Source organism: Heteronotia binoei, chromosome 5, assembly GCF_032191835.1.
Source record: "Heteronotia binoei isolate CCM8104 ecotype False Entrance Well chromosome 5, APGP_CSIRO_Hbin_v1, whole genome shotgun sequence".
Taxonomy (NCBI): domain Eukaryota; kingdom Metazoa; phylum Chordata; class Lepidosauria; order Squamata; family Gekkonidae; genus Heteronotia; species Heteronotia binoei.
In genome coordinates this window covers 69,344,659-69,372,006 of record NC_083227.1, presented here as the reverse complement: position 1 = coordinate 69,372,006, position 27,348 = coordinate 69,344,659, and the positions used below count along the sequence as shown (strand labels likewise).

The 27,348-nt window shown below is 42.0% G+C and overlaps 1 protein-coding gene across 1 annotated transcript; it reads right to left on the bottom strand.

Moving 5' to 3' along the window:
- ARL8B (ADP ribosylation factor like GTPase 8B) lies at window positions 1–27,007 on the bottom strand. Its single transcript, XM_060239594.1, has 7 exons — window positions 26,693–27,007; window positions 10,562–10,642; window positions 8,939–9,012; window positions 5,516–5,609; window positions 4,612–4,679; window positions 3,517–3,587; window positions 1–2,326 (listed from the first exon to the last, which is right to left on the bottom strand). The coding sequence occupies exons 1-7, from the start codon at window positions 26,813–26,815 to the stop codon at window positions 2,277–2,279; spliced, it is 561 nt and encodes a 186-aa protein (XP_060095577.1). The 5' UTR covers window positions 26,816–27,007; the 3' UTR covers window positions 1–2,276.
- Between the last annotated feature and the right edge of the window lie 341 nt (window positions 27,008–27,348).

Sequence of the window (27,348 nt, the reverse complement as noted above, 5' to 3'; positions counted from 1 at the left end):
TGACCCTGAAAATGTAAGTTTATTGGATAAAGCTGAAGAGCAGCAAACCAACAAAATGCAATCCACCCAAATAAAAAAATTCACATATTTACAAAGTTTGGTAAATGTATAAGTTGTTAACATGCAGAGATTAATGCACAGGTTAAAAAATTGGTAGTGGTTTCTGAATGTCAAATGCTGAAAGCAGTGAAGTATACACTGAATATCCCCTTCCCCTCAAACACACATTAAGTTCAGCAATAGGCCAATTACCTAGACAGTAATTTGATTCCCACAGGAAAGGCTGACATGTTCTAGTTCAACATTCTTATCTTAGGCATAAGCAGAGATGCTCTAGCAAGTATAGAAGTCCACAGTGAACTGATACAGTAGCAAGTTATTAACCCTTCTCTACAGCACCAACAAGATTACAGGATTTATTGAAGCACACTGCAGTTAAAATGCAAAGCTTGGTTTGCAAGTGGAGGCAGCATAGTGTTTATGCAATAGTGCAGTAATTGGTATGGAACAGTAAGGCCATGGCAATATAAATCAAAGTGTGTGTGTTAGCTTGGTCCAATACCAATGACAAAGCTGCTGTAACTTGGTAAAAGAACTCGCACACAACAGTTGTAATGTTTGCTGCCACACACTCTAGGATAGATTGACAGTTGCTTCATTATCCCAGCTTGCATACCTCTCAGCATCTGACAAAACTGTGACAGCTTTGTACAGACATCCCATATACAACTGTAATGTGGGATCTGTTGACTTCCAGCAAAAAGCCCTTAAGGGTAACACGGAGATGCATGTACAAAATTAGAAGTGTTTCACAACAAATGAAAGGTAGCACGGGGAATCACACTACACTTGGTACAGAGATAAAGCACCTGGGCCAATATGAAAGGCTTTCTACTTCAAACTTGCCCTCTGAACACTTCAGGCATACAGTATGAACATACCCCCAGGTATATCGAAGCTGTATTAAACAAAGATTGTAAAAGTGTAGCATTCCAGTCGAGTACATGCAAGTGCTGTTTTAAAAAAACAAACACCACACAGTGAAAGGCAACGCAAGCAGGTATCCCATATATTTATATGCACACAGTGGGGTACATTAACATTACTGTATGAACAAAACCAGCCTTAAGAACAGTCCCTTTAAATATTGACACTGCCAAGAAGGTAAAAGCACAAGAGAACTGTTACAGTTTTCAGTTCGTACATCTCTATACTGTAGAAGCTAACCAAGAAACAGATCAGTTCACTGATTCTCTTGAGGTCCAGGATGCCATTTAGCATTTCACAGCCTGTGGACTTTACACATGATTACACATCAAAAGAGAAGGCAGATCTAGAGTTGTCACAAATAGCCTAGGTGTTTCCTAGCACCAAGTGCAATTGTGCAAAGCTATTCCATGAACAGAGGAAAGGACAAACCAGACAGTGATACAGAATTTCTTGTGCTGGGAATCAGTGGGACACCAACAATCACCAGTTAGTCAAATGTCATGCAGCTGTAGAGTCTTTGCAAAACATTCCAAGAACAAAGTGGGATTGTTAATCTAGCCACAGGCGCTTAAAATCTGTTTTACCTACTTTGGTGTCTAACTTTTGAAAGCTTTTATTTTAGGTACTCTGTTCCATATTCCCCTTCATTATATATGGGCTAAGAAATTTTATTAGCAATGAACAGCAGATACAAAATATGAGTGTGGTTTTTCTAATTCATTGGGATGAGACTAGTATACAGTTTGAAAGAGCATAAATTATTTAGTGATTTAATATCTAGTGCCTGGCACTCTCCATTGCAAACCATTTTACAATACATTTCACATGCATCTGAGAGACAAGTTAAATACCCCATTTAAACAGTGTTTGAAAAAGCTTTAAGCACAGAAGTGGTGCTAAAACCCTCATGGTCAGCATCTTCAATGAGCCACTAAATACAAGAATTAAATAAGTCTGCTGAAAATCAAATATAAAAAAATCTAGCTCAGGACAACCAGAGCAGAAATATGCTTTTAATGGTTGCTTTCTTTCTCTCCTTTTTTTTTTTTAAAAAGCACCCACGGCCGCAGTTTAGATGAACTTAAAAACGTCTGCACAACTCATGACAACTCTAGGCAATTCTTTATGACAGAAGTAGGAATATAAGTCTTCAGCAGTGCACATGAGGCATGAACTGTGAAAAAAGGCAATTCCTTGGATACAGGAGGGCTATCCTGGGTAACGTTTCATCATGGAGGGAGTAGACAATTGCAATTATGGCCAACTGGGGAGTTATCGGCAAGATTTCAGCTTCTTCTAGACTTTGAGTGCTGAATAAGCCACTGAAGTGTGATATCTAGGAAAGAGCAACATTGGTCAGTTGGCTTAAAATAACCTACTACTGCAGGTGAAAATACAAGTTTTAAAAGAACCAGTTTGTTTATGCTTTTTTGGGTTAAAACCTACGCAGTTTAAGGAAATGTCCTCCCCCACATTCTATCATGTCTCCATTAATTTCAGTTGTACATAAAACCTACATGTGACAGACTTGTGTTCCTAGTGGCTGATTCACTGTGATGGCCGATTCACCATGATGGAAATTCATTTCAAAGACCTTCAAAGCCCCATAAGGGTTGCAAACAGGACCATAATACCCTTCTTTCCACTTCAGAAACAGGTCAGCAAATTCATCTGAACCATTTTGGCTCGCCCAGTATTTCAGGGTTTGTCACATCTCTGAACTGCTACTTTTAGCCTTATAATGGGGTACGCTAAATAAAACTGGCTCATTCACAGCTAGGTAACTAGAATACTTACATGTGCTAAAGAAATGTGGCGGAAAAGACTGAGGGTAGAGGATGTGTTGGTACCTCACCCCTTAAGGGAGGTGGCACAGTACTTCTTTTGCATGTAGAAATTCATTTGCTGACACCTCCCATGCAGTATCAAATGATCTGAAAGGCTCTTGAGATCTTAGAGTGCTGCTGCCAGTCAGAGCAGACAATAGTGAACTAAATGGTCCAGTAGCCAGAGTCAGTATGGGGCAAGCTTCATGTGTAATAAATCACTGGGCACTTCCTTGGATTGGCTCTACTTACAAGGAGAACCCACTGATTTAAATCAAACCTACTGGCAAGTACAAAGTAGATCCCAACCTTAGAAACTGTAAGAACATAAACCTCCTTTATCCCATAGAACTTCCACAGATTGAGTCAGTTGCTGTAGGCCAAGGGGGAACCGATACTTGCCACCCACCAATTAGCTGTAATCTAAGAGAAACATGCCTCACCACAAAGGCACTACTCTCAATCACAATATTTTGGGCTCAGAACTGTTGTGAATAACACTGCCTATTTCTCCCGTATTATACTTGTGTAGAATAGGACAGTGTAAATCACAAAGAATGTACAAAGCAGAAGTCAAATATACATTATGTTATAATTCATATTAGCAAGTGGTTGTTAAATGCATACATCCTTGGCAACAGTGACCTACGTATCCAGTTTCTGCTTCCAGTTGCTACTACTGTTTCAGCATGTTAATTACCTATATTGTCCTTTTCTTTGCAGGAAATGGAGTAGCAGCAAATTTCTCTGTCTTGAATAGCAGCCAGGTTCCTGGAAGAGAAGTAGCAGATAAACAAGTCGACAATAGCCTTTTGTAAAGCTTCAGTTATCGTTTGGCTAGCCACACTGTGAAATAATAATACATATTAAAGGCAATCACTATGCTTCCCAGAAAACGCAAATCAAGCTACTTTCTACAGCAGTAAAGCTCTGCAGCTAAGGAGCCACATGTGACTCTTCTGAGCACTGTTCAACCAACATGCACCCGACCAACATCCCAGAGAAAGAGAATAAGGCTATCACCTAGTAAGGCTTGTGGTTCCCACCTTAAGCTGCTGCTATAATGACAGGAGTAAGATGAGACCCTCCATGACCTATGGGTCCCATAGTAGGGATGTAAGTAAAGAGTCCTTCCTCTCCAAACACATTCCTCCCCGCCCCGATCCCACTCTGCAGTCTCTGCAGTCATCCAGCACCGTCAGGCACCTTGACAGTCTCATTCTCTCTTCTGAGCTGCTATGCCTCATGCTGAGGAGAGAGCAAGGCAGCAGAGATGGAAGCTCTAAACTTCACTCCAGATAGACAAGGGCTGACTAAGGCTGAACAATGGTGAAGCGAGACATGCACAGAGGCACTATGGTAGCTAAGCAATTAGTTACATGTTTAAAATTAATAACTATCTTATTGTGTACATTTAGTAGGGTAGTGCACAGGGCATATAACAGTCATATGGCTTTCTTGGTTGATAAGCCATGCAGTGAGTATCACTGTTCCACATCACATTTATAACCACATAAACTTTTATAAGTGGAAAGGAACAGCATGGAGCACCTTAAAGAATGTCTGCTTCATGGGGAGGGACAGTGGCTCGGTGGTAGAGCATCTGCTTGGTAAGCAGAAAGTCCCAGGTTCAATCCCCAGCATCTCCAGCTAAAAAGAGTCCAGGCAAGTAAGCATGAAAAACCTCAGCTTGAGACCCCGGAAAGCCACTGCCAGTCTGAGTAGATAATACTGACTTTGATGGACCAAGGGTCTGCTTCAGTATAAGGCAGCTTCATATGTTCATATGACTTACATTTTTTCAATAAGTTGCTTCTCATCCAAAGCACTAGGAAGGTCTCTCTTGTTTCCAAGCACTAGAACCTTAAAAAAAGAAAACAGTTAATTGCATCTTGCCTCTCCGAATGATCAAAGCAGCTTACATTGTATTTAAAGAAGACATTGATGAATTCCTTGCAATCAAGAGAGTCAGAGAAAGGAACTTCATTTCAATATTTCTTGTCTAGATATGGTGTAGCAACCTCTGGAAATTTTGCTACAGATCAAAGTAGGATAGTTATGCTTTAGCACATAGAACATTTATGTACACTCTCCCTGATTTCCCCCCCCCCCCACACACACACACAACTACCTGGATGTTGTTCATCTCTATTTAGCTACAGAGGGGATAATTTGCTGCACAGTGCAGCAAAAACAGGAAAGACCAGCTGTTCTACAACAAGGCCACATCATCATAAGTAGAATCACATTTGACTAAATTTGCTAGCAGTCTTGAGCTATTATTTTAAATTTTGGTTTTTTAAGTTAAGATATTTTATTTTGTATGTTTTATCTATGTTGTAGCCTGCCTTGAGCTCCAGAAAGAAGAAAGGCAACTAATAAATACTTTAAATAAAAAATGTCATGACTTTGTCGTTCCAAGTACAAGCAAGCAGTTTTAACTTCCTCTTTTGGTATTTAGTCACTAATGGCCAGAACAACCCAGCTCATTGTCTTAAGAACTAACATATGTAACACATCACAGAGGGTTAAAAAAAACCCAGCTTCTCACATTAGCAGCTTACACTTTGACACTGAAAGGGGCACATGTGTGACTAATGACTATGCAAAGCTGCATCTCTTTCTAAGTAACATTTACAAACTTTCATCCTGTTTGTAAGCCTTGTGTGTCATCGTCACATGAGATTTCTACTACTCACAGGAATTCCTTGTAGCTGTGGTTTGTCTAGTAAATTATGCAGCTCATTTCTAGATGCTTCTATTTTCTCACGATCTGCAGCATCAACCATATACCTGTAAAAGGAATTAGAGTACAAATCATGTATGTAACATGACAGTCCTGTCCAATCCTAGCCAGAGAAACAGAACCCACATACAGCTACAAGGAGATGGCTAACTAAATGCAGTATGCTGTAACAGGCCTTAGCAAGTTACAAATCAAGTATTAACTTCAAAAGCAGTGACTAAGAATCATCATCATATATAAATCCCCTATGGTGGGGGCAAAACAGAGCACCCTGATTGGTTGGGACTGTGCATCAACCTTTGGCCGATCAAACCATCAATCAACTGCTCTTGCATTGCACTGGCTGACTCTAATCTCCCCCATCTACCGCTAGCCCCAGGACAGATGAGGACTGGCCCTCTGCAGAAACTGTTAGGCAGTGGCTGCTGCTAGGCAACTAATCTTGCTTCTCTCAGTAAAAAGCAACCAGCCTTGGTTCTCTAAGTAAAAGGCAGTGGGGGAAGACCCTTTCAAGTCCTTTTTTGGCCTTTGAGGGACAACTCATTGGTTGGCTCCACTCCACTCTCCTGCCCGAGTGGCTGTTGCTAGCCAGCCAAGCCAAGCTGATTCTGTCAGTAAAAGGCAACCAACCTTGGTTCTGGCAGTTGCTGGCTCTCCCTGCTCTCCCACTGGCTAAGCTGCCTGTCACACAGTTTTGCAGATGAGGGACAGAGGAGGAAGGAAAGAGCCATAGAGAAAGCCTTCTTACGATTGGCTATAATAATAATAATACTAATACTTTTTATTTGTATCCCGCCCTCCCCGCCAGAGCAGGCTCAGGGCGGCTCACAGCATACGAATATAAAATACAATAAAACCATACATAGTAATTACAGTTACAATTATAAAATCATCATTAAATCATTAACAACTTACATTAAAATTAACATTGTGGTGCTATAACTTAGGTCTTTAATAAAATTCAGTGGCTAAAACATGTCCAGCGAGACTTTCTTGACTCGGTATTAGGTGAAGGCTATTTTGAAGAGGTAGGTCTTACAGGCCCTGCGGAATTGGTCTAAACATCGCAGGGCCCGTACCTCCTCCGGGAGTTGATTCCACAGCAGTGGGGCTGCAATGGAGAAGGCCCGATCCCGGGTGGTCTTCAATCTGGCCTCCCTTGGCCCAGGGATATTCAGCTGGTTCTTTCCAGCTGACCTCAGCGCTCTCTGGGGTTCATATGGGGAGAGACGGTCCCTCAAGTAGGCAGGTCCTCGGCCATATAGGGCTTTAAAGGTGATAACCAGCACTTTGTAACGGACTCGGTACACCACTGGCAGCTAGTGCAGTCCGCGTGGACCCGGCTGTATGTGCTCTCATCTTGGGAGCCCCAACAGCAGCCTAGCCGCCCCGTTCTGCACCAGCTGCAGCCGCCGAGTTTGGCACAAGGGCAGCCCCATGTAGAGGGCGTTACAGTAGTCCAGTCTCGAGGTGACAGTAGTATGGATCACCGTTGCTAGGTCCCGGCGCTCCAGGAAGGGGGCCAACTGCTTCGCCCGTCGAAGGTGAAAGAACGTAGACTTGGCAGTGGCCACTATCTGTGCCTCCACTGATAATGAAGGCTCCAGAAGAACCCCCAAGCTCTTGACCCTGTGGGCCGCTTTCGGCAGCACACCGTCAAAAACCGGAAGGGGGATTTCCCTTCCCGGGGCACCGCGGCCCAAGCAAAAGACCTCTGTCTTCGTTGGATTCAACTTCAGCCCACTTAGCCTGAGCCAACCTGCCACGGCCTGCAATGCTAGGTCCAGGTTTTCTGGGACGTAGTCAAGTCGGCCGTCCATTAGTAGATAAAGGAGGGAGGAGGAGGGAAGGCTTTCTCTTGATTGGCTGAGGACTCTTCCCTATCCTCCTCTGGAAGGGAAACAGCCACAGAGGGGGGAAAGTGGTGTCCTGTACCAGCAGGCCAGATATAGAGAGACAGGGAGGAAAAGTGAGAGACAGAGAGAATATGAAGTCCTTTGCTTAACAACAACATTATCAGAGAAAGAATGTTGGTCTGAAAGATATCTCTAAAGGCCTCTGAGGGAGAACTCATCTGGGCCACGCCTGACTAAGGCTGCCAGTTCCAGGTTGCAGAAAATTCCTGGAAATTCTGTGGCAGAGTTTGAGGAGGGCAAAGGAGTTAGGGCTTCAGAGTGGAGTCTGTCAGACACAGGTTCTTGTTGCAGAAGCTGACTGGGTGAGTTTGGACCAGTCACAAACTTCTAGCCTTCTGGGGCAGATCAAAGGGGGTAGAGGAGAATGATGTAAGCTTCTCTGCCTCCTCTCACTGTGGAGAAAAACTGTCCTTTTCCTATGTACAGTCTGTAGGGAGGGGGGAGGTGATAAAAAGCTGAAGTCAAGAGGGGCACATAAAGGGAAGGAGATAGGGTTGCCAACTTCAGGTTAGGAAATTCCTGGAGATTTAAGGGGTGCTGCCTGGAGAGGGTGGCATTTGAGGAGGGGTGGGACCTCACACAGTTTCAATGCCATAGACTCCACCTTCCAATCCAGCTATTTCCTCCTGGGGAACCACTGCTGCCAATCTCCAGGTGAGGGATGGAGATCACTCAGAATTACAACTGCTCTCCAGATGGCAGAGATTAGGGGGGAATGAATGCCTTCACTTGGGTGAGTAGACAGCAGGGGGGGGCACACACAGAGCCTCCTAGAGCCCACTTTATTTTTCTCCACCACTGGCCTTATTCCTAGTTATGGATAATAGCCTTGTCAAAATCCTGAAATAGGCAAGCAAGGAATTTTAATGGCACAGCTGCAGCTATGATACATTGTACCAAAACTGGAAATTTACTGCCGGAATTCAAGCCCAGACAAGTCTTCTGTATTTTATATTGCTTATAAATATCAGTTTTGTCTCTAGGAAAACTGAGATTGCAGAACACATTGGATTTGAATCCATATCTTGTCTACCATGGCAGAAATGTCTTTTTTCTGGAGAAGGTGCGTTTTCACCAATTCAACTGTCCACTGCACCCCTAGAGCTCTTCCGCAGTATATGCTTCCTGGGAACAGCATTTCAAGGAATGCAGTGGAATGCAGCAGGAAAGGGAAAATTAGATAACGGCATTTCTTTCACCCATTTCTCCTCATGCTATACTGGAGCCAAGCCATTATGATCAAATTTACAGAACAGAGTTTTTTCTTCTCTAGAGACTAAAAATCAATGTAATAACTGAACTCTGCAAAAGGTGAAGAACCTAGTTCTGCATAGCTTGCAATGAAAGCTTATCCCTGAACAGGCAAAGAATAGAATATAGCTGTATATTAAATATCTGGGGAACACCAAAAAACCTAGATGCTTTATAACACAGCATAAAAAGCAACCACAAATACTTACACAATAGCATTAACTCCTCTGCAGTAGCGCTCCCACATGCTTCGGAAACGTGGCTGTCCTCCTATATCCCAGATCTTTTTAAATATGGGTGAGGGGAGGAAGAGAGAAGCTCCATTTAAAATTTAAGAAGCATAACAAAATGAAAATGAAATCTGAAAATGATCTACTTCAAGAGTAACCTGTGCTGAGCTTCTGCTTCTTACTGTACAGAAAGCAGGACATCCATATCCAAAGATGCTGACATCTGTAACTGTCTCAACGCCTTAAACCCCATAGATCATTTCCACCAACAGAAGGGTTTCCATCAGCACAGCACAATTTTCTCACCTCCCCCTTCCTGCTGCAGTCCCAATGCCCCCTGAAATGCTGCTGGGGGGTGGGGGAGGAGAAAGAGCAACATTGGGGGGAAGGGATAGAATTGCACTACACTGACCTAAATCTTCCTGTTTGCCAAAGTGTTCCACAGAATCCAAGCCAACAGGCCCCCTGAATGTTATTTAGTTAGCAGGAGTACCTCTTCCTGAAGATCATGAGCTGACCTGGATGAGTCACTAGTTTTCTGTATTGAGTTTTACAGCCCAAAAACATACTGCTACATACACATACCACACCAATGGTGATGACAGCATCTTTATACCCAACATTCCTGACAAGTGGCAAGGACTAAACAAGCCTACTCTCGGCAGCCAATTTTGGGAGGCAGAAAAGATACACCAGATGCTGTTCCTCTGCTACCCTGACACTCCTCTTCCATTAGTTGGGGGCCAGCAAATGCCACCCTAAGGTTTCTTTTCAAGTCCTTGAAAGGAGCACAATCCTTAACTATAAACACAACAACTGATAAACAGATCTACCCAGCAGTATCCTGCCATCTGTGTGTGAATGAACACAGACCTCTCTAATGTGCCTTTTCTTTCCTGCAGATCATACTGACCCCTGGGATGATCATTCCTTGGATCACAGGATCTGTGCTGAGGAACAGCTGTAAGCACTGGTAGGCTAGAACCAGGAGGAATAAGGGAATGAAACTGATCCCTTTTCTCAGTAGTTATGCACTTGTCAAAGAACAAGAACCAATTTGACATCAGTGTCATCTTTACTCCAGTTCCTACAAATGCATATGGTTGGCTATGCAGTCCCATGTCCCTAGGAATGATCTCTCCAGGAGCTGGAAGGGACCGCAGACGCAGAGAGAAACATGGAGAAATGAAGTGCTTTGCAGACGGAGTATTAAAGATATTGTTCACTTTCTATTTAGTGTACGATCTGCAGCACAGGACTGAGGAGTTCTAAATTATAACAGACTTGACCCCAAAGGAGTTTTGTTAAAAAGACACCAAGTGAACAGTTAAGGGACATACTACAGAATTATTGTACAAGTCTGTACATGATAGGCTTAATAAGCAGTTTGATATTCTATGTTCTCTGTAATTGTAGCAAGTAATAAAAATCATGGATGTGTGCAATGTGTAGCTATGTAAATTACATATGGACTAACAAAAAAGTGGGTTTAAGAGGGATGATTTTCCTTTATTCCTTCTAACCTCAGCCTGTGCTCATGTGCATTCCAAACAGCAATATCAGCAGTTTAACAAATCGGCCTTTGCACTGAATTGTACCAACCTTTATTGTGACGTTACCCTTCGTAACTTTCCGCATGTTGAAGCCCACTGTAGGAATCATATCTTCACTGAACTGACCTGACTGAGAAGAAAACAGAAAATATACTCATCAGCAGGACAACAGGCACTGGGTCTCTCAAGAAGCTTCACAGGATTTTAAAACACACATCTATGCCTACTGTTCACTTTTTGATGGCTGCAATGCTACACCACAGTTATTTAAAATGCAGAATAGCTAACAATGTTTCTTCTTACAGTTGAAAGAAATCTGAATGTAGAATACCAAGAAGTATTGTATGTGAGACAATGAAAATCAAAGGTATGACACAAGAGGAGTAATTGGCACATGCTGAATCCTGTGCAGATTCCTGTTGACTTTTAATTCAAGATGCAAGCATGGAAAGCATTTCCACTCCCCAATATTACAGCAAAAGTCAAGCATACCCCTCCCAAGGAGTCATAAGCTAACAAGCATGTTAAGAAATTGCACTAGCCACCCAAGTCAGAAAAATGCCTCAGCTTTTTGAAACTGGGTACAAACCCAAAAAGAAGTCCTCCCAAGTACCTGAGGTGACAAGATAACATCTGGAAGAACCTGAACAGCTTTGCATGCGAAAATATACTAGCATCACAAATTGCACAATTTCCACATATCCAGCTTGATAGTCAGCTTCAAGATGTCTCTAGACCCGATGAACTGGGGAATGTTTCGCAAGTTCTAAAGTGTCAATATAGTGTGCTACAGCATGAATCATGGACCACATTTCAACATTTTTTTCAGCAGAGGAGGAATACCATAGACTGTGTTCTGTTCTCCCTGAACCACAGTTACAGTAACGAATCTCTTGTGGATTGGTGCAATGGAAATAGGGCTATGGAAGTGCAACCTGGTATGCATTATTCTCCTGCAATATAATATACCTATCCTATGAGACATCAAAAGACTTCTTCATGCTAGTGCTATTAAAACAAAGTGGAACACGAGAGAAACAGTCCGGCACCTGCACCATCAACTGCAAATACATGGCACTCAAAACTTTATTTCAGGCAAATGCTCAAAAAACTACAGGGGAATTCCACAGTGCAAAACTTGAAAGGTGAAAAGCAGAATTTCCAAAAGGCTAACTGCAAGTGCTAAGCTTTACATATTACATACATCTTAAAAACTTGGTCAAGACTTGCAGTAGAACATCTACATGGATCTTCAGTAAAGGCTTCAGATGTGAGAGCCAGGCTTTCAGGAAGAATAAGCATATACTACAAGAATAATTCCATCCAACTTGCCTCCACAGAGTTTAAAGAAGAACAGATGGAACATATTAAGTATGCTACCAAACTATGATAAACCTAGTACTTCAAGACCACAATGCTTTGAAGGAAATAAAGTTGGCAAAGGTTGTTCAACGTTGCTGGGGAAACTAGTAGCTTACAGAACTGGCAAGCACAGACAGAAATAGTATAGGCCAGAGGTGTCGCACTCATTTGTTACAAGGGCCAGATCTGACATAAATGTCACTTTGTCAGGCTGGGTCATGTGTGCCATAAAATATAACACGAGGTACTGGAGACAAACTTTATAAAGATGATTTCAGAGGCTGAACAGCAAAAGCAGCTTTGAATGGATTAGCTGTGATATGCAGAGGGGTAGTAGGTGAGGAGATAACAGCATTGGTAATGAGACAGGAAACCTAGGTCTCAATCTGGTACAGGAGGATGCAAAGAATAAATGGAAGTAAATCTGAAGTAGTGAGCAGTGACTCACAAAAGCTCATATCCTACCACAAATTTTGTTAGTCTTTGAAGTGCTAATGGACTTTTACTCTTTCTATTGCTATTAGAAACCACAACATTCAAAAAACCAGTGGGAGAACATTTTAACCCTCCAGGACATTCACTTGTTGATCTATGTGTAGCAATTCTCTTACAATGGAATTTCAAAGGGAGGTTAGAAAGAGAGACTGCTGAATTGCAACTTATAATGAAGCTCAAGACAATGCAGTTTCCTGGACTGAACTGAAACCCAGGTTTCTTTTCTCGTTACCACTGCCTGCTATTGTCATTTGGAGTCTGAAATCACTTCACTCTCCAAGATACAAGGACAGATGGATTCGCATTCTAGCTATATCTGAAGAAGTGAGCTCATGAAAATTCTTGCCCTGCCACAAATTTTGTTTGTCATTAAGGTGCTACTGGACTCCTGCTCCCTTCCACTAATAAAGAGCACAAGCTGTGCTTTTAGGTTTCTTTCCCCTCCATCTGTTAGAATCAGAAAGGGGGATCTCTCCAAGTACCAGGGGGCTCTCTCTCTCTGGCTCTTTCTCCCTCTCATTCTGAAGAAGTGTGCACATACACGCAAATGTGTACCTGGAATAACACTGTTGGTCTTAAAGCTCTCTCTCTCTTTCTTTGGAATGCTCTCTCTGGCTCTTTCTTTCCCTCCCACCTCCCCAGCCCCTTTGTATGCACACAAAAGCTTGCACCCAGAATAAAACAGTGTTGGTCTTAAAGGTGCCACTGAACTCCATCTCTGTCTCTGGCTCTCTTCCAAAGGTGGAGGAGCCCTCAGGCAATCAAGGGAAAGGAGTACTGGCTTTCCCTGGAAGCTGGAGGGACTGTACAAAAGCAAGCTGCGATGCAGGAATAGGCCTGGTATAGGCCATGCTTTAAATCTTATGATGGAATATCCCTCTATTGAAATGAATTCTCTTTCACCAAGTTCGCTCACACTTGCCAAAATGAAGGTCTATTTACAAGATGTATCCAGTTTAAGATACACTTTCAACTGGTGCCAAACTATCAATCTCCTTTGTTAAACAAAACTACCATTCAGCTCACGTAACTCTACTTCCAAGATTGAAACAAGGCAGGGTAGTGCTAAGCAAAGTCTTAGTCTAAGCGTATTCTTTTATTATCAGCATTGGAAATCTATTCCAGAAGTTCTAGAGCTAATAGCAGTTTTTTAAGCCTATATATCTCTTTAGAGAAACAGGACTAGCAAAATTTTAAATTGTTCACATTTGTAGACTGAATCAGTTTCCATTTCCCTAATTTCCCTTGATTTCTGCTTTCCATCCCATCCTTCACTCCACCGTACATGCACTTTGCTTGTCTTACTAAGTTTAACCACTGCTACAAAGAGATAGAACAGTCCTCAGTTAACTCAGAGTCTCTACAACTCAAGTCATTCTGTCCACAACAATCTGTAAGCCTCCATACCATCATTCATCTCAGGAGGCAATGCTAAGCGTTCTCTATTAGCTGTTTCTCAGTCCTCTCCAGAAAGCAACTTCATGTAGAAAATGTTTCAATAATCAATACAAAAAGTTAACACAGCATGTATGACTGAGTGCAAATTTCTCCCAGAAAACTGCTCACTGTTAGCTCACCAGCTAAATGAAGTACTTCTGACCATCACAGCAACCTGAGAGTCAGTGACAAGGCAAAGTTCAGGAAAAGTTCTGAGCCACATTTCTTGCATGTTAATGATAATATAACCCCATTCTGGATATGTAAAACTGGCAGTTCTCCAATTTTAGACTAGTCTATCATAAATCTTGCTCTGCTGTGGATTAGGCTTCAGTTTTTCAGCACTTATCCGACCCATAACTGCTTAGGCATGCAGAGATTGGGCTGCTCCTACTGGTTGACTACATAAAAGAATAAATGAAACCATGAATATGGCAAGCAAGTGTGGAGCAGTCTGTCTATTATTTGGTGTAGTGGTGGTTAAGTGTGTAGGCTCTTATCCGGGAGAATCAGGTTTTATTCTCCACTCCTCCACATGCAGCTGCTGGGTGACCTTGGTAACTCATAACTCTCTCAGAGCTGTTCCTCTCAAAAGCAGTTTCTGTCACAGCTCTCTCAGCGCCACCTACCTCACAGGGTGCCTGTTGTGGGAAGTGAAAAGAGACTGTAAACCACTGAGATTCCAAGTGAAGGGCAGAGTATAAATCCAATCTCTTCTTCATCTATTTGTCATATGGCAAAGGAAGCATATAATATAAAATATGGAACCAAGCTGATACAACAGGTATTGCAGACCAACTGGGAAATCCCCCTAAATACTAATATCGAAATTTTCAACCCACTCAATCGGGGAGAGATCAGAGCTCTATTACATCTTCCAGGAAGGCATGATTCCTGTGACAGATGGAAAATAATTTGGCGGGCTGTACCACAATCATATTTGGGTCCTGGAATTTTGCCCCATTTAAACAAGAGGTCTACACAACTGCCAAACATCTTCTGTACTTTACATGGCAAGTCAAATTTTAAGGGCCTCTCTTTGTTTATCAGATTATGGATACCTAGACTAAAATGCTGTGATTCCAGGATTTGTGCTGATCCTACTGTTGGGTGTCGGGATCTTAAGTCTGGACAGCCAGGTAACTCTGTTTTCAATATTCACGAAGAAAAGCGTCTTGTCTTTGGAGATGTGGGAGAGCAATGTGGCACAATGCAGGTAGCCAATAGGTCAGAGTGGGTTTAATACATCCACTGATTGTGCTCATTGTTGTATTACATTGGACATCAAATTGTGGACATTAGGGCTGTTGAGCCACACTGAAGTGCCACAATCTGCAGTATTGTACACCACCCCCAAGCTGAGCATCTAAGTGTTGTAGCAGACATACCCCAAACTGAATCATATAATTCTTGGAGAATGCTGTTTCAGAGGCAGGCAATGCTAAGCTGCCTTTCATACGTGCCCAGGGAAATGCTGAGTAACATTTTGGGGTCAGGAAGCAATTTTTCTCCAGATCAGTTTAGCCAAAGATCCTGGAGGGTATTTTTTTTGCCATCTTCTGGGCATGGAACAGGAGTCAGTCACTAGGGGAGTGGAAGGGGGATGTATTTGTGAATGTCCTGCATTGTGCAAGGGGTTGGACTAGATGACCCTGGAGGTCCCTTCCAACTCTACAATTCACCTCTCAGCATCTCTTGCTTTGAAACCCCATGGGGCTGCCATAAATCAGCTGTGACTTGACAGGAGGAGGAGGAGAAGACCCTCTGCCACATGACAGAGTGAAAGTCACTGCTACCATGTAACGCCAGTCTGCTGGGAAGGAGTCGGACCACATAGCATCATTTCCAGGTGATTAAGAAAGATCTGACAATTTATTTTGTGACACATCCAGAAAAATGAGCAGAGACCTGCTCCCTCTGCATAATTTGAATGAAGGTTACCTCAGCAATTATGATGATTATATATGGCTACAAGTGTCACAGTTCTGTTTACAAGAAACCAAAGTTGTACTTGCCTTACTTTGGAGCAGGGCTTTTTCCCTAAAAAAGGGGAGGGGCTGGAACTCTCAAGAGAGATATGAAGGAGAAACACACATATATTCCTCATGAACTTTTAAACGTTTTTTGAGAAGTTTGCACAACTCAATTCCACAGCATTTCCCGCAGAAAAAAAGAGCCATGAGGCACCCCCCCCAAAAAAATAGGTAGGATTATACTTTTGTTTTGCAATATACTTCTCTACAACAGACCCTTTCAGATATTGTAATTCCTTATGAACATATATGAAGTTGCCTTATACTGAATCAGACCCTGGGTCCATCCAAGTCAGTATTGTCTACTCAGATTGGCAGCTTCTCTCCAGGGTCTCAAGCTGAGTTTTTTCACACCTATTTGCCTGGACCCTTTTTAGTTGGAGATGCCAGGGATACCACTGAGCCACCGTCCCTCCCCTAGTTACTGAATAAGTTCCTACCAAATACATAGTACACTTTTTAAAAAAACACTCTAATTTAACCACAGCACAAATGACCCAGCATAAAAACAAAGAGTCTACTAAAAAGATTAGCATTTACTTTGTGACTGTTTGGCATGCATTGTGAACATATATAATCCTGTAGAAAGTTATCTGACCTTTACATAGGACACAGAATTTGTTCTCTTATGCATGTATAGCTATCATTGAGAACTCTTGGATATTATTACCTTTTCTCCAGGAATCTAGATTTATTGAGGTTCATGTATTTCCTGCAATGAACATTAGGTAGAGAGATTACACTACGTAGTCACTTTCCTAGATGAACAGGATTTCAGCTCTAGTCTGCTCAAGTCTAACACTACCGCCACTATAACATTGTTCATAGTACACCTACCTAGATAATAAAAACTTACATAAAAGATAAGTGCAATGAAGAATGTTTTCATATTGGTTGTTTAGCCTGTAACTGTCAGGACTTGTTTACTTCACTTAAATAGAATCTAAAATATGTCACAGCAAACCTATTATATTCTTGTGTTTTCCCTGTTATCTTCCATAAATTAGACTTGATTTGTGGCTATTGACATAAAATGCAAGTTTAGTTATCCAATATGGACAGCCAAAAGGGATAACTTAGTTTTCTGAAGGTACTGCCCAAAGACATTCTTATCCTTTCCTTATGTTCCCACTTTCATTACTTCTTGTTCTTTACCATGGAGCAATCAATTGATAAGTATCTGTTCATATTGTTTCATTATAGCATTATAACACTTCTAAAAGATAAGGGAACTGAGAACAGGAAATTAGGCAGTAAGCCAAAGTGAACCAAACCCCCTTCTCCCCCCCTCCCCCGGCAGAATCTTTGAGAATAGGATTTATTTACAATTTAAACCTATGGCAGGATTTTGCCTAAAGTAATGGGAATTTCTTCTGGGGGTGGTGGTTCTAGGTGGGGAGGAGAACATAGTGATATATTAAATGCTGTGTGGCTTGCTTGCTTCCATTCTGCTTCCAGCTACCACCATCATAAGGATGAGCTCCATAAGTGCCAATATACAAAGCATAAACTGCAGAAGTTTCTGCAAGTTGTCTGGTTGATAGTTAAGGATTACGGTATTCTAGCACATGACCCAACGTAAGAGTAAAGTGCTTATCCAGCAGGACATCACTGGAAGAAGACATTTGCAAAGCGTTACCGAGCACTCTAATTTCCCACACTGATAACTGCTGCACTGCCAGAAGAACAGTTCTCTTGCTCAATTCACTATTTTGTAATAGCAGCTATTTAAACTCTTGCAACAGATACTTATTCCAACAGCCTTAGTGGAAGTTCTGACATTAACACATTAAGCTTCTCTGAGCAGCATAAGGGTTCTGCAAAGACCCTAAGAGGTGCCTAGATGTTAACCTCCACATCATCTCTGGAGAGGTGGCATATATATTTTCTAGATAAATTATGGATTATGCATTGTCCCTAGATAGTTGATCTCAAGAACAGAAGTCATCTCAGTGCATTCAATTAGATCAGAGCTAATGTTGCCCACAGCTGAATGTAAAAATGAAACCCTGAGAGGTCAGTTCACCAGACTGGCTAACACTGAAGTGACCACTGTTGGGGCAACAGCATTTCCTGGCAATCTGCTTTACACATGAGGGTTTTTTTCTCCCTCCCCTCTCTGAAAAGGTATGAAAACTTTAGTAGCAAGGCAGGCAATAAAATCAGCAAAAAAGAATATCCTTAGCATGTGACTAGTCCTATGAATGATTCAACATATTACACACAAAACTGGTGTAACTGCAAACAGCCACCTCCTGGTCAGACTACATTTCAGTTAGTTGTACAAGCTACTTGAGTTGAAGCCTCACTGTCCATACAGGTTGCTGCTGCCGCCGCCCAACCTGGCTCCACTATTCACCAGTTGAATCCACCCACAGCCTTTCACACACTGAACTGCCTGCAGACAGGTACAATTTGAGATTAAGATTTAAAATGGGACAGAATTACAAAATGTGTACTTGCAAAGACTGAACCTCTCTGAAAGTAAAGGCAGCTCCCTCAGTTATAAGAAGCAGCTTGCTACAAACTCTAGAAGAACTGGTACATCACAGATTACAGTGATGGAAGCTACAGGTTTGAATTAGCCCTTCACGTCACTTGGGAATTTGTCGGTGTGCCCATGCCTTCTGAAGTGAAGATTCTTGTGCTTCCAGTTTAGAAACATGGCTGCTGATCAAAATCTGCTACTTACAGAGTCATAGTGATGCTGGCAAGTCATGCCTGCTCAATGACCAAGGCAAACACACTAGTGTTTGTTTTCAACAATCATGAGAGATCCATCAAAAATATCTTTCCGTTCAGAGAAGATGAGATGGACATAAATAGTCTTCTGAAGAGTTTCTGATTAGCCAAAGTTTTCCTACAAATCACAGTGCAATTTTCCCCTATTCTCTTGAAGTCATACAAGCCTGAAGCTGAACTCATTTCATATGATTTTTTCCACCATTTTGGATGAAAGCAAGTTTCAGAACTGAAAACTGAAGTGAAGAATTCTGAGCCTACAACTTGTTGAGGTCACAGTTAAAAATATGCTGTATTACAGAAGCTTGTGGCTAGTCAGTATAAAGTACTGATAAACAATACTAAACTGTATTTCAGTATGTTGCATGGTGATATTGTTGTTCTATGACCAAGAACAAGACTTTAGAATATGTACCTAACCACCTTGGATACAAGATTAAGGCAAAACACAGCATGGAAATCTTCAACAAACTCTGACAGCTCCAAGCAATACCACCACATTCAGTAAAATTGTACAGCCTGCATAGAGTTTAATGCAGCATCCCCTACTTTTTGTCATGCGAAGAAAAGTCTAAAATTTTCTGATGTTTTATTTTTCCTCTGGAAATTTTCTATTTCAGAAGATTCATTGTGTCACAAAATTATAATGAAAGGCTGGTATATCAGGAAGTTTTTCTGTCCTTCATCATTGGGTATAGATGTATTTTTAGTTGTTTTGTACAAACAGAAAAGATTTTGTTTAGTGAAATACTGGCAATCTTAAAATATTCCCAGTTTGGATAGATGGGGTAGCATCTTGCATCAGCATCCAGACGACAACTTCATTATATCATCTTCAATGAGTCATGCTATCAGAGAAAACAAGTCATGATCCAAGTTTAACTAATGATGAGGCAAGAACTTACTCCATACAGTGATAAAACCTTCCACTATAACAAACAAGTAGTGAAAGATTTGACTGCCTATGCAGAAACAAGCCTTACTGAGTTCCATGGTTCTTCCTTTCCCAAAAATGCAGTTAATAATGCAATACTAGGACCATAGCATGTAGAACTATATTATACAGCACTATAACTATAGTTTTAGAAGTGAAAGCTGCACTTACAGCAACTGAGAGAAACAAAACACTAGGAGTAGACGGGATATCAATAAAGTTATTCCAAGCCACAGAAACAGAGCCCATCAAAATCTTAAGAATACACTAATATGGAAAACAAAACAATGGCCTACGGACTGGAAACACCATCTACATTTCTGTTCTAAAAAAAGGAGACATCAAAAAATTTCAGCAACTATAGGATAGGGATGGGCATGAGCCAGTTTATGAAATGTTAATTACAAAATGTGGCCAGTTTGGAACTGAAGTTTATGACAGGTCAACCAGCATGAACTTTCCACAAACTTTCAAGCTGTTGCTGTCAGTGCATCAACTGACACATTTCCAGACAGACTATCTCTGCTCAATCAAAATGTCAACTTCAAAGCAACAGGGTGGAGGAACTTGAAGAGCAGATCTTGTCAGTTGGAGATCCCCTGCGAGTTTAGTGTCCCTATCTTGCACAGAGTCCATTTTATACACTCCTGAATCTTTGTCTGTCATTTCCTCAAAAAGCACTTTCCTGGGGGCACCTTCTTTGGTGGGTCATCATTTAGACCCCAAAAATCCAATTCTCACCAAGCTTGGAGACCAGGTAGAGGAGAGTTAGCTAGATATTCCATGTGAGTTTAATGCCTCTAGTGTGCCAGGGGACCATTTTACCACATCATGAACCAAATCAGTTTGACAGCTAGAAGTTCATGATGGTTTGCAGTTTGCCAACTGGGTACACCACAAACCAAACCACATTTTCCTGGTTCATGTCCATCCCTACTATCAGACCATTGCATTAAGTTCTCCCATAAGTAAAACAATGCCCAAAATCTTACAACTGTTTACCATATATGGAATGAGAAATGCCAGATCTTCAAGCTGAATTCAGAAAAGGGAAGAGCCACTAAAAATCATATAGCAAATTTACATTGGTTACTGAAGCATATGAGAGAATTTCAGGGGGGGGGAATCAACATGTTCTTCATAGATGGGTTTTGACTGTGCGGATTATGAAAAGTTATGGTTGGGTTTAAAAGAAATGGGTGTGCTGTGTCGTCTGTTTTGATATGCGACCTCTATCAGACACTATCAAAGCAGGATTACAGCTGAATATCAAGGACAACTGGGGAACTACATAACCTTATGGTGATGAAAAAAATCATGATAAAAAACTGAAATTGTGAAAGATTTTCTATTCCTTGGCTCCATCACCAACCAAAAATGAGACTGCAATCAAAGGAGAATGAGAAGGGCAGCCATAAAGGAGATAGGAAAGATTAAGCGTAAGGATGTATTGCTAGTGACTAAGACCAAGATAATTTATTCCACAGTATTCCCCATTATTATGTATGGGTGTGAAAACTGGTCAATAAAGAAAGCTGAGGGGAAGAAAGTTGATGGATTTGAATTGTGGTGTTGGAAGAGAATGTTAAAGATACCATGGGCCACCAAAAAGACAAATAAGTGGTTCTAGATCACATCAAGCCTCAACTGTCCCACAAAGCTAAAATGACTACACTGAGGCTACTTTGGTACATTATGAGAAGATAAGATTTACTTGGAAAAGACAATAGCACTTTAAAAAGTTGAAGGTAACAGTTAAAGACTAAGACCCAACAAGAGATGAACTGACTCAATCAAGGAAGCCATGGCCCTCAGGTTCCAATCTGAGCAAGGTTATTAACAATAGGACATTTTGGTCATTAATTCATCAGGCTGCCACTAATCAGAAGCTACTTGATACACTGGATATACACATTGGAGAACTGATACAATTTAATGCTGTTTTAATGCTGAAAACCACTGAAATTTGAGTCCAGTGGCACCTTTAAGACCAACAAAATTTTATCCAAGGTATAAGCTTTCATGTCCATTCATGCTAATGCATCTAAAGAAGTGTGCATGCACACAAAAGCTTATATATCTTGAATAAATCTTCACTGGCCTTAAAGGTGCCACCAGACTCAAAATTTGTTCTACTGCTTCAGACCAATACAGCTACCCATCTGAATCTAACCAATGAAATTGCAGAAGATACTATTTCAGTCTTACAAATATGCAAGGACAGTCGTAGGCCCACATTACCTCATGGCAGAACCACTCCTCCTCTCCACCTCCTTCCTTCTAACATGAGAACCTCTACTGTTCCCCTCATTCTAAGTTTAACTAATTTTGCTTCCAATTCCTGCGTAATACCCTCCTGCACATATGCTAATTCTAAATAAGAGATCAAGCTTCCTTGACAGCACAAGAATGTTCAAAGAACACCAACAAAGGTAGTACAAACTGAGTTTGGTAGCTGAAAGCCAATCAGCGCTACCTGCTTATTTCTTTTTACTTGCCTGACACCATTATATTTGCTCACAAGCTGCTACTTCCAAAATAAGAAGTCTATCTTCCCTTAATCAGCCAGAGCAGAATTCTTGGGAACACAACTGCCAGCTGGAGTGGATCAAGCCCAACTTCCACCTTCCTACCTATTGCAATATTAATAGTCTAGGAGCAGCCAGAGGTGGAAGCCAAAAGGGCAAACACCCAAGAGCCTGTAGTGCCCAAGGTGTAGTTCTTTCTAATTATTGTATTTTGTAATCTGCTCCAAGCTCTGAGGAGAAAAGCAGGATAAAATACCTGAATTTTATTAATCATGGTCTGAAAAGTGACAGGTGATCCCTGGGGTGCCTAACCTCTGAGACTAGTTCCCAGGAGAATTTTGGAAAAATAATGCTTTGAGATGTATCATTCTAGCTAATGTCATCCCAGAACAGGGTATGACATTCCAGAATACTAATTTCTGCTAAATTAGCTGAGAATTTTACAGGCTGTTTAATTTACAGAAAGAGCAACACTACAGAGTCTCCTTCACAATCACCTGAATATGAACTGTCCAAAATAAAAATGTTCAGCTTAACAATGCCAGGTGATAATATGTTTCTTATATAAATTAAGATTCACAATCAAGTAGTTTATTAAATCAGCAAAGAGATGTACTCTGAAAGAGAAACAGTACACAGAATTTTAAGAAGCTCAGAAAGATTTGTCACCCTCATCATTTTGTGCGTTTAGTATTTTTCAAAACAAATATGATTGTTTGCAGCACCTTGTTGTAGCACTCAAGAACACAATCAGCCTTTTACAACTAACAGCCCACCCTAGCAGGCTACTCCTCATGTACTCCAACAGTGGCATTCAATTCTTTGAATGATGTGCAGTCTAATCAAACAAGAGTTAACCTAACTTGAGTCTTGTATGGATTTTCTTCAACTAGAAGCTTTTTACGGTCTCTTAACAACTAAGGCATAACTATAATCCAATACATGCGAGCTTGAGAATGGATTCTCACTTAAGAATATTGGTCCATTATGGACAGCTTTCTCAGCAAGAATCTCATCAACAATTAGGCCATATGTTAGCCTGCTATCTCCCAGTGACCCCCCTATCTTGTGAGCGTCCACAAATGACATTAGATCAAAATCGGTAGCCATGTCTGTTGCAGTAGAAAAGAGCAAGAGTCCATCAGCATCTTAAAGACTCACAAAAGCTCATACCCTGCCACAAATTTTGTTATTCTTTAAGGCACTACCGGACTCTTGCTCTTTTCTAGTGTTACAAATGACGTTATAAGGGGAGAAAGCAACTGATGTCAAGGAGAAACAGGAAAAGTCTGGTGGCCTCACATGACTGCCTGCTTGTGAACACGAAGTCCATGCATGTACAAAATCCTTCCTTGTGATCAGAAATACTGCTTTTTTCCCAACATCCCTGATACAAGGAAGGCATTTTCCAATGTTCTGGAGTCTTATGAGCAAAAATTCTACTTCATGAGCTACTGGCATTAAAGTTGCAAGCAATTGATTTGGCTACTGCATTAATTAATTTGCTCTGGGGCTATCCTTCCTGAGTTATGACAAAACTGTGCGCGCCAAGGCTAAAAAAACTGTGTGAGCCAAGGCTAAAAAACTATGAGCTAGCTCACACTAATTCAGAGGGAACACTTCTACCCTCTATCCCCCCATACTCCATTCTCATATGATGACATGTGGGAGGGAGGAGGGACCAGTCTGCTTGCAACCACGCCCCTTTTGTGCACATAACACCATGTGTAAAGGGCTTCTGTGCTCACAAACCAGCAATTATGGTTAAGGGTGGGGCCAGCATCCTCATGTCTGTTTCCCTTCAACGGTCATTAATCACAATGCATATAATGTCCTCTGTAAAGAGCCAACACATGGCAGCTCATACTCATGCACTTTAAGCTGAGGATGTACCTGCACCTTCTATTGCAAAGCTATTTCATATCCCACTCCATGTGGACAAAGAGTACTGCAATATAGTTTCTGAATCAGAACACAAATGTCTCACTGAGGGAAAGATCCAAAAACTCCCAGATCACTTAAGGGACATATAGTTCAGTCCACAGCAAGTTTACTCATTAGAGACTGCTCACAGGAAAGTGTTCTTAGGATTGCACTGATCACCAAACTACACAAGTATAATTGTAGTTGACAAACACAAGGGAAGTGTGAAAGCATTTGCCAATATTTTCTAGCAATGTGAATGATTTAAATTGATCTTGTTGATGGCCAAGCATGAGTACCACTGTGAAAATATCAGCCACCCATAAATCAACGTCCACACACTTCCCATCAATGCTTTAAGAACAGTTTGTTCTGCAGACTAATCCTTGCTTGTTCTTAATTTTAAGTGCTCACACTGGAGAAGCACCTAAGATTCCCCATGTTTCCAGGCAAGCTCTCAGAAGAAAGGCAAAACTCGTTATATGAAACTGGCTTAGCAAGCCGGCACAAACCATGAAGTATTTTCCCAGGCCTGCAAGGAACCTGTACTGCTAGGCCATAATATGCATCTTAGTCATAATAAGCCTCTTTACAACAAATTACTGGTTAAAAGCTACAGCACTGACGGCAATAGCTCACTGCAACAGTAAGCCTAACAAAAGTATTCAAAGATCTAAAGCAGGGGTGTCAAACATGCAGCCTGGGGGCCAAATCAGCCCCCCCTCAAGGGCTCCTATCAGGCCTACAAGCACATCTGCTTCCTTCACCCTCTCTCTTGCTTCCTTCAATTATCAGACTGTTAAACAAAATATCGCAAGAGTGCCAATCTTTTAAGCATGTTTTATTTAAAGGATTTTTTTAAAAAAATATTTGTGTTTGTGTCCTTTATAAAGTTTGTGTCTCCACTACCTGGCATTACATTTTATGACACACACGGCCCAGCCCAACAAGGTCTCATTTATGTCAGATCTGGCCCTCATAACAAATGAGTTTGACACCCCGATCTAAAGTGTACTAACACAACAATACTGGTTTACTCAGTACCTGCAGACAGACACCAAGTTTGCAGCTTTAATCTAGTGGACAGCACTATACATCGTGAAATAACACAAACATACTAGGTCAGGAAAGAATAGCATTTATTACAGTGCTTCAATGTGTAATTTCAAAAGACAATAAAAAGGCCCTTGCTGAGCCAGTTTTAGCAGATATAAGTTAATGGTTAAGCTGAAGAATCATGTTCTGAAGGTAGGTTCACAATGTAAGCATGCCACATGTCATCACAAACAAGGATTTTCATAACCTGGACACAATCCTTTTGTTGTTGCTGCACTAAGCAAAAAGTTCTTCTGACCTACCAGAAAATTCAAACAATACAAACCTGGTCTCTTTGATCAAGTCCTATTAATTCTTATTATTTTAGAACAATTCCCATTCCGCAAATTCACTATTTCTTCAAACAATTAGAATCCCTGCCATATATAGATGTGCTTCAATGCACAACATTAGTACTAAGAAATATAGTGTCAGGGGTCCAGATTAACTTTGAAATCCTATGAAAACTTCCTTGGAAGTAAATGCCCTTGAACTCACTGGGAACATGATCAGGATTTGCTCAGAAATCATTACCACTTCCAAAGCGGCTGTCCTACAGGATCTACATCCTCACCCAAGATGAAGTAGACAGAAATTCTCTCCTCTCCTAACAATACCCCAACTTCATCTGGGAAAGGCAAGCAAAAGGATTTTAAATATGCAACCAAGTGGTAGTTGAATAACTTAAGGACATTTCCACCCCACTCTTCAAGACGGAATACAGAGGATTCCCAGGCTGCTTAACTTCACAGGAGACACCTCAGAATCATACTCTAAATGCATGATGTGGCACTAGTGGCACCCACTGCCTAAAGGTTAGTAACACAGAGAAGGCACAGTTCTTCAGAGGATGGGCACAGAAAAGGCAGGCCCACAAGGACATCACATCTCAAGGCTTTCACAACTCACTGGAAACATACAAAAATGTTATCTTGGGGAAGGCCACACCCACAACGGGAGTCAGGATCACAAGTGCTGCTGGGAGGGGGAGTCAAAGCTCCTGACCTTGCGTGCCCATCCCAACAAGTGCTTGCTGTGAAGACTTGCCCAACCCAAGAGGACATCAACCTCCCTTCTTCAAAAAGCTCCCTACTCCGTGCTTATGTTCAGGCCGGCGACTGGATAAGGAGACCATCTCTCAAGTCCCAGCCCCACCCATCCTAGAGACATCTGACAGAGGCCTAACTTGTACCTACAATTAAAGGATTTAAGAGGGAAAGAAGAGTTCCCTGGATTGTACCCCTCCAGGAGATAAAGAATGCGTGCCTTAACGTTCCACCACCACAAGAACAAAAACTGAACGGGGTGGGGGGCAAGACCCGTAAAATATAGAAAGCTTCGTACGGTAACGAGAGGCTGCGTGTGATTTTATGTGCAAGGATTATTTTTTCCCCAGATATGCAACTTGCAGCTTCAAGGAATCAAGAGTCACGGGGAAAGCATGGTCCACTTGACTCTGTTGCGTGCATTAAACGGAGGGTCCACAGCAAAAACAGGGAAAGAAATAGAGGGCTAGACTCCGAGCCGGGAGGGGGAAGGGAGTTCGAAGAAAGAAAGGGGCGAAACAGAGACAGCCCCCAGGAAGGGGGAGTCCCACGAGAGGCCAGCAGCGCCACCCGGGAGGCTCTCACCGCGATGACGTTGACGAAGGTGGTCTTGCCCGAGTACTGCAGCCCCACCAGCGTCAATTCCATCTCCTCCTTCCAGAACAGCGACCGGAACCAGTCCAGCAACCGGGACAACAACGCCAGCATGGCGGCGGCAGCAACCCGGGTACGGTTTCACTCCTCCGCCTGCCTTCGTTCCACTTCTCACGACCGCGCCTCGGGCCGGCTGCAGCTGCTCCCTTTCGCTCCCGGTGCCGTGGTCATATGACTGCTCGCCGTGGGGGCAAGAGTGGTCCCGCCCCGTCAGCCGCTGGGAGCCCGGCCTCACAGCGGCCTCTGCCGGCGAAGTGAGGGACGCCACGTGGGGAGGACTTACAGGCAATACCGGCAGGAGCTTGAGGAAGGGTGGGGGCTGTGAGTTAAAGTTCTCCGTCTAGCTTCTCACAATAGCCTTAAAGCGGCTTTAAGAGCACAGAGAGAGGAGGCGGAACTATGGTGACTGCACCAGAAGCTATGTGAGTCTGACCCATTCCATAGCTTTTTATATTAAGAGAAGCGGTATGCTTTGAATCAACTTGGCTGTAGTGCTTATGTAATATCGAATTAGTACTGCTACTACGCTGTGGTCACACACACACTGAATAATGCACATTCAATCCACATCCAATGCACTTTCCAAC

What these genes read in the sequence shown, in the direction of transcription:
- ARL8B (XM_060239594.1), bottom strand. Translation starts at nt 26,815, where the DNA reads ATGCTGGCGTTGTTGTCCCGGTTGCTGGACTGGTTCCGGTCGCTGTTC. An exon ending in AAGCAACTTATTGAAAAAAT is followed by an intron (nt 3,588 to 4,611) that starts GTAAGTCATATG and finishes CTTCTCTTCCAG; the next exon opens with GAACCTGGCTGCTATTCAAG. An exon ending in CAAAGAAAAGGACAATATAG is followed by an intron (nt 2,327 to 3,516) that starts GTAATTAACATG and finishes GCTCTTTCCTAG; the next exon opens with ATATCACACTTCAGTGGCTT.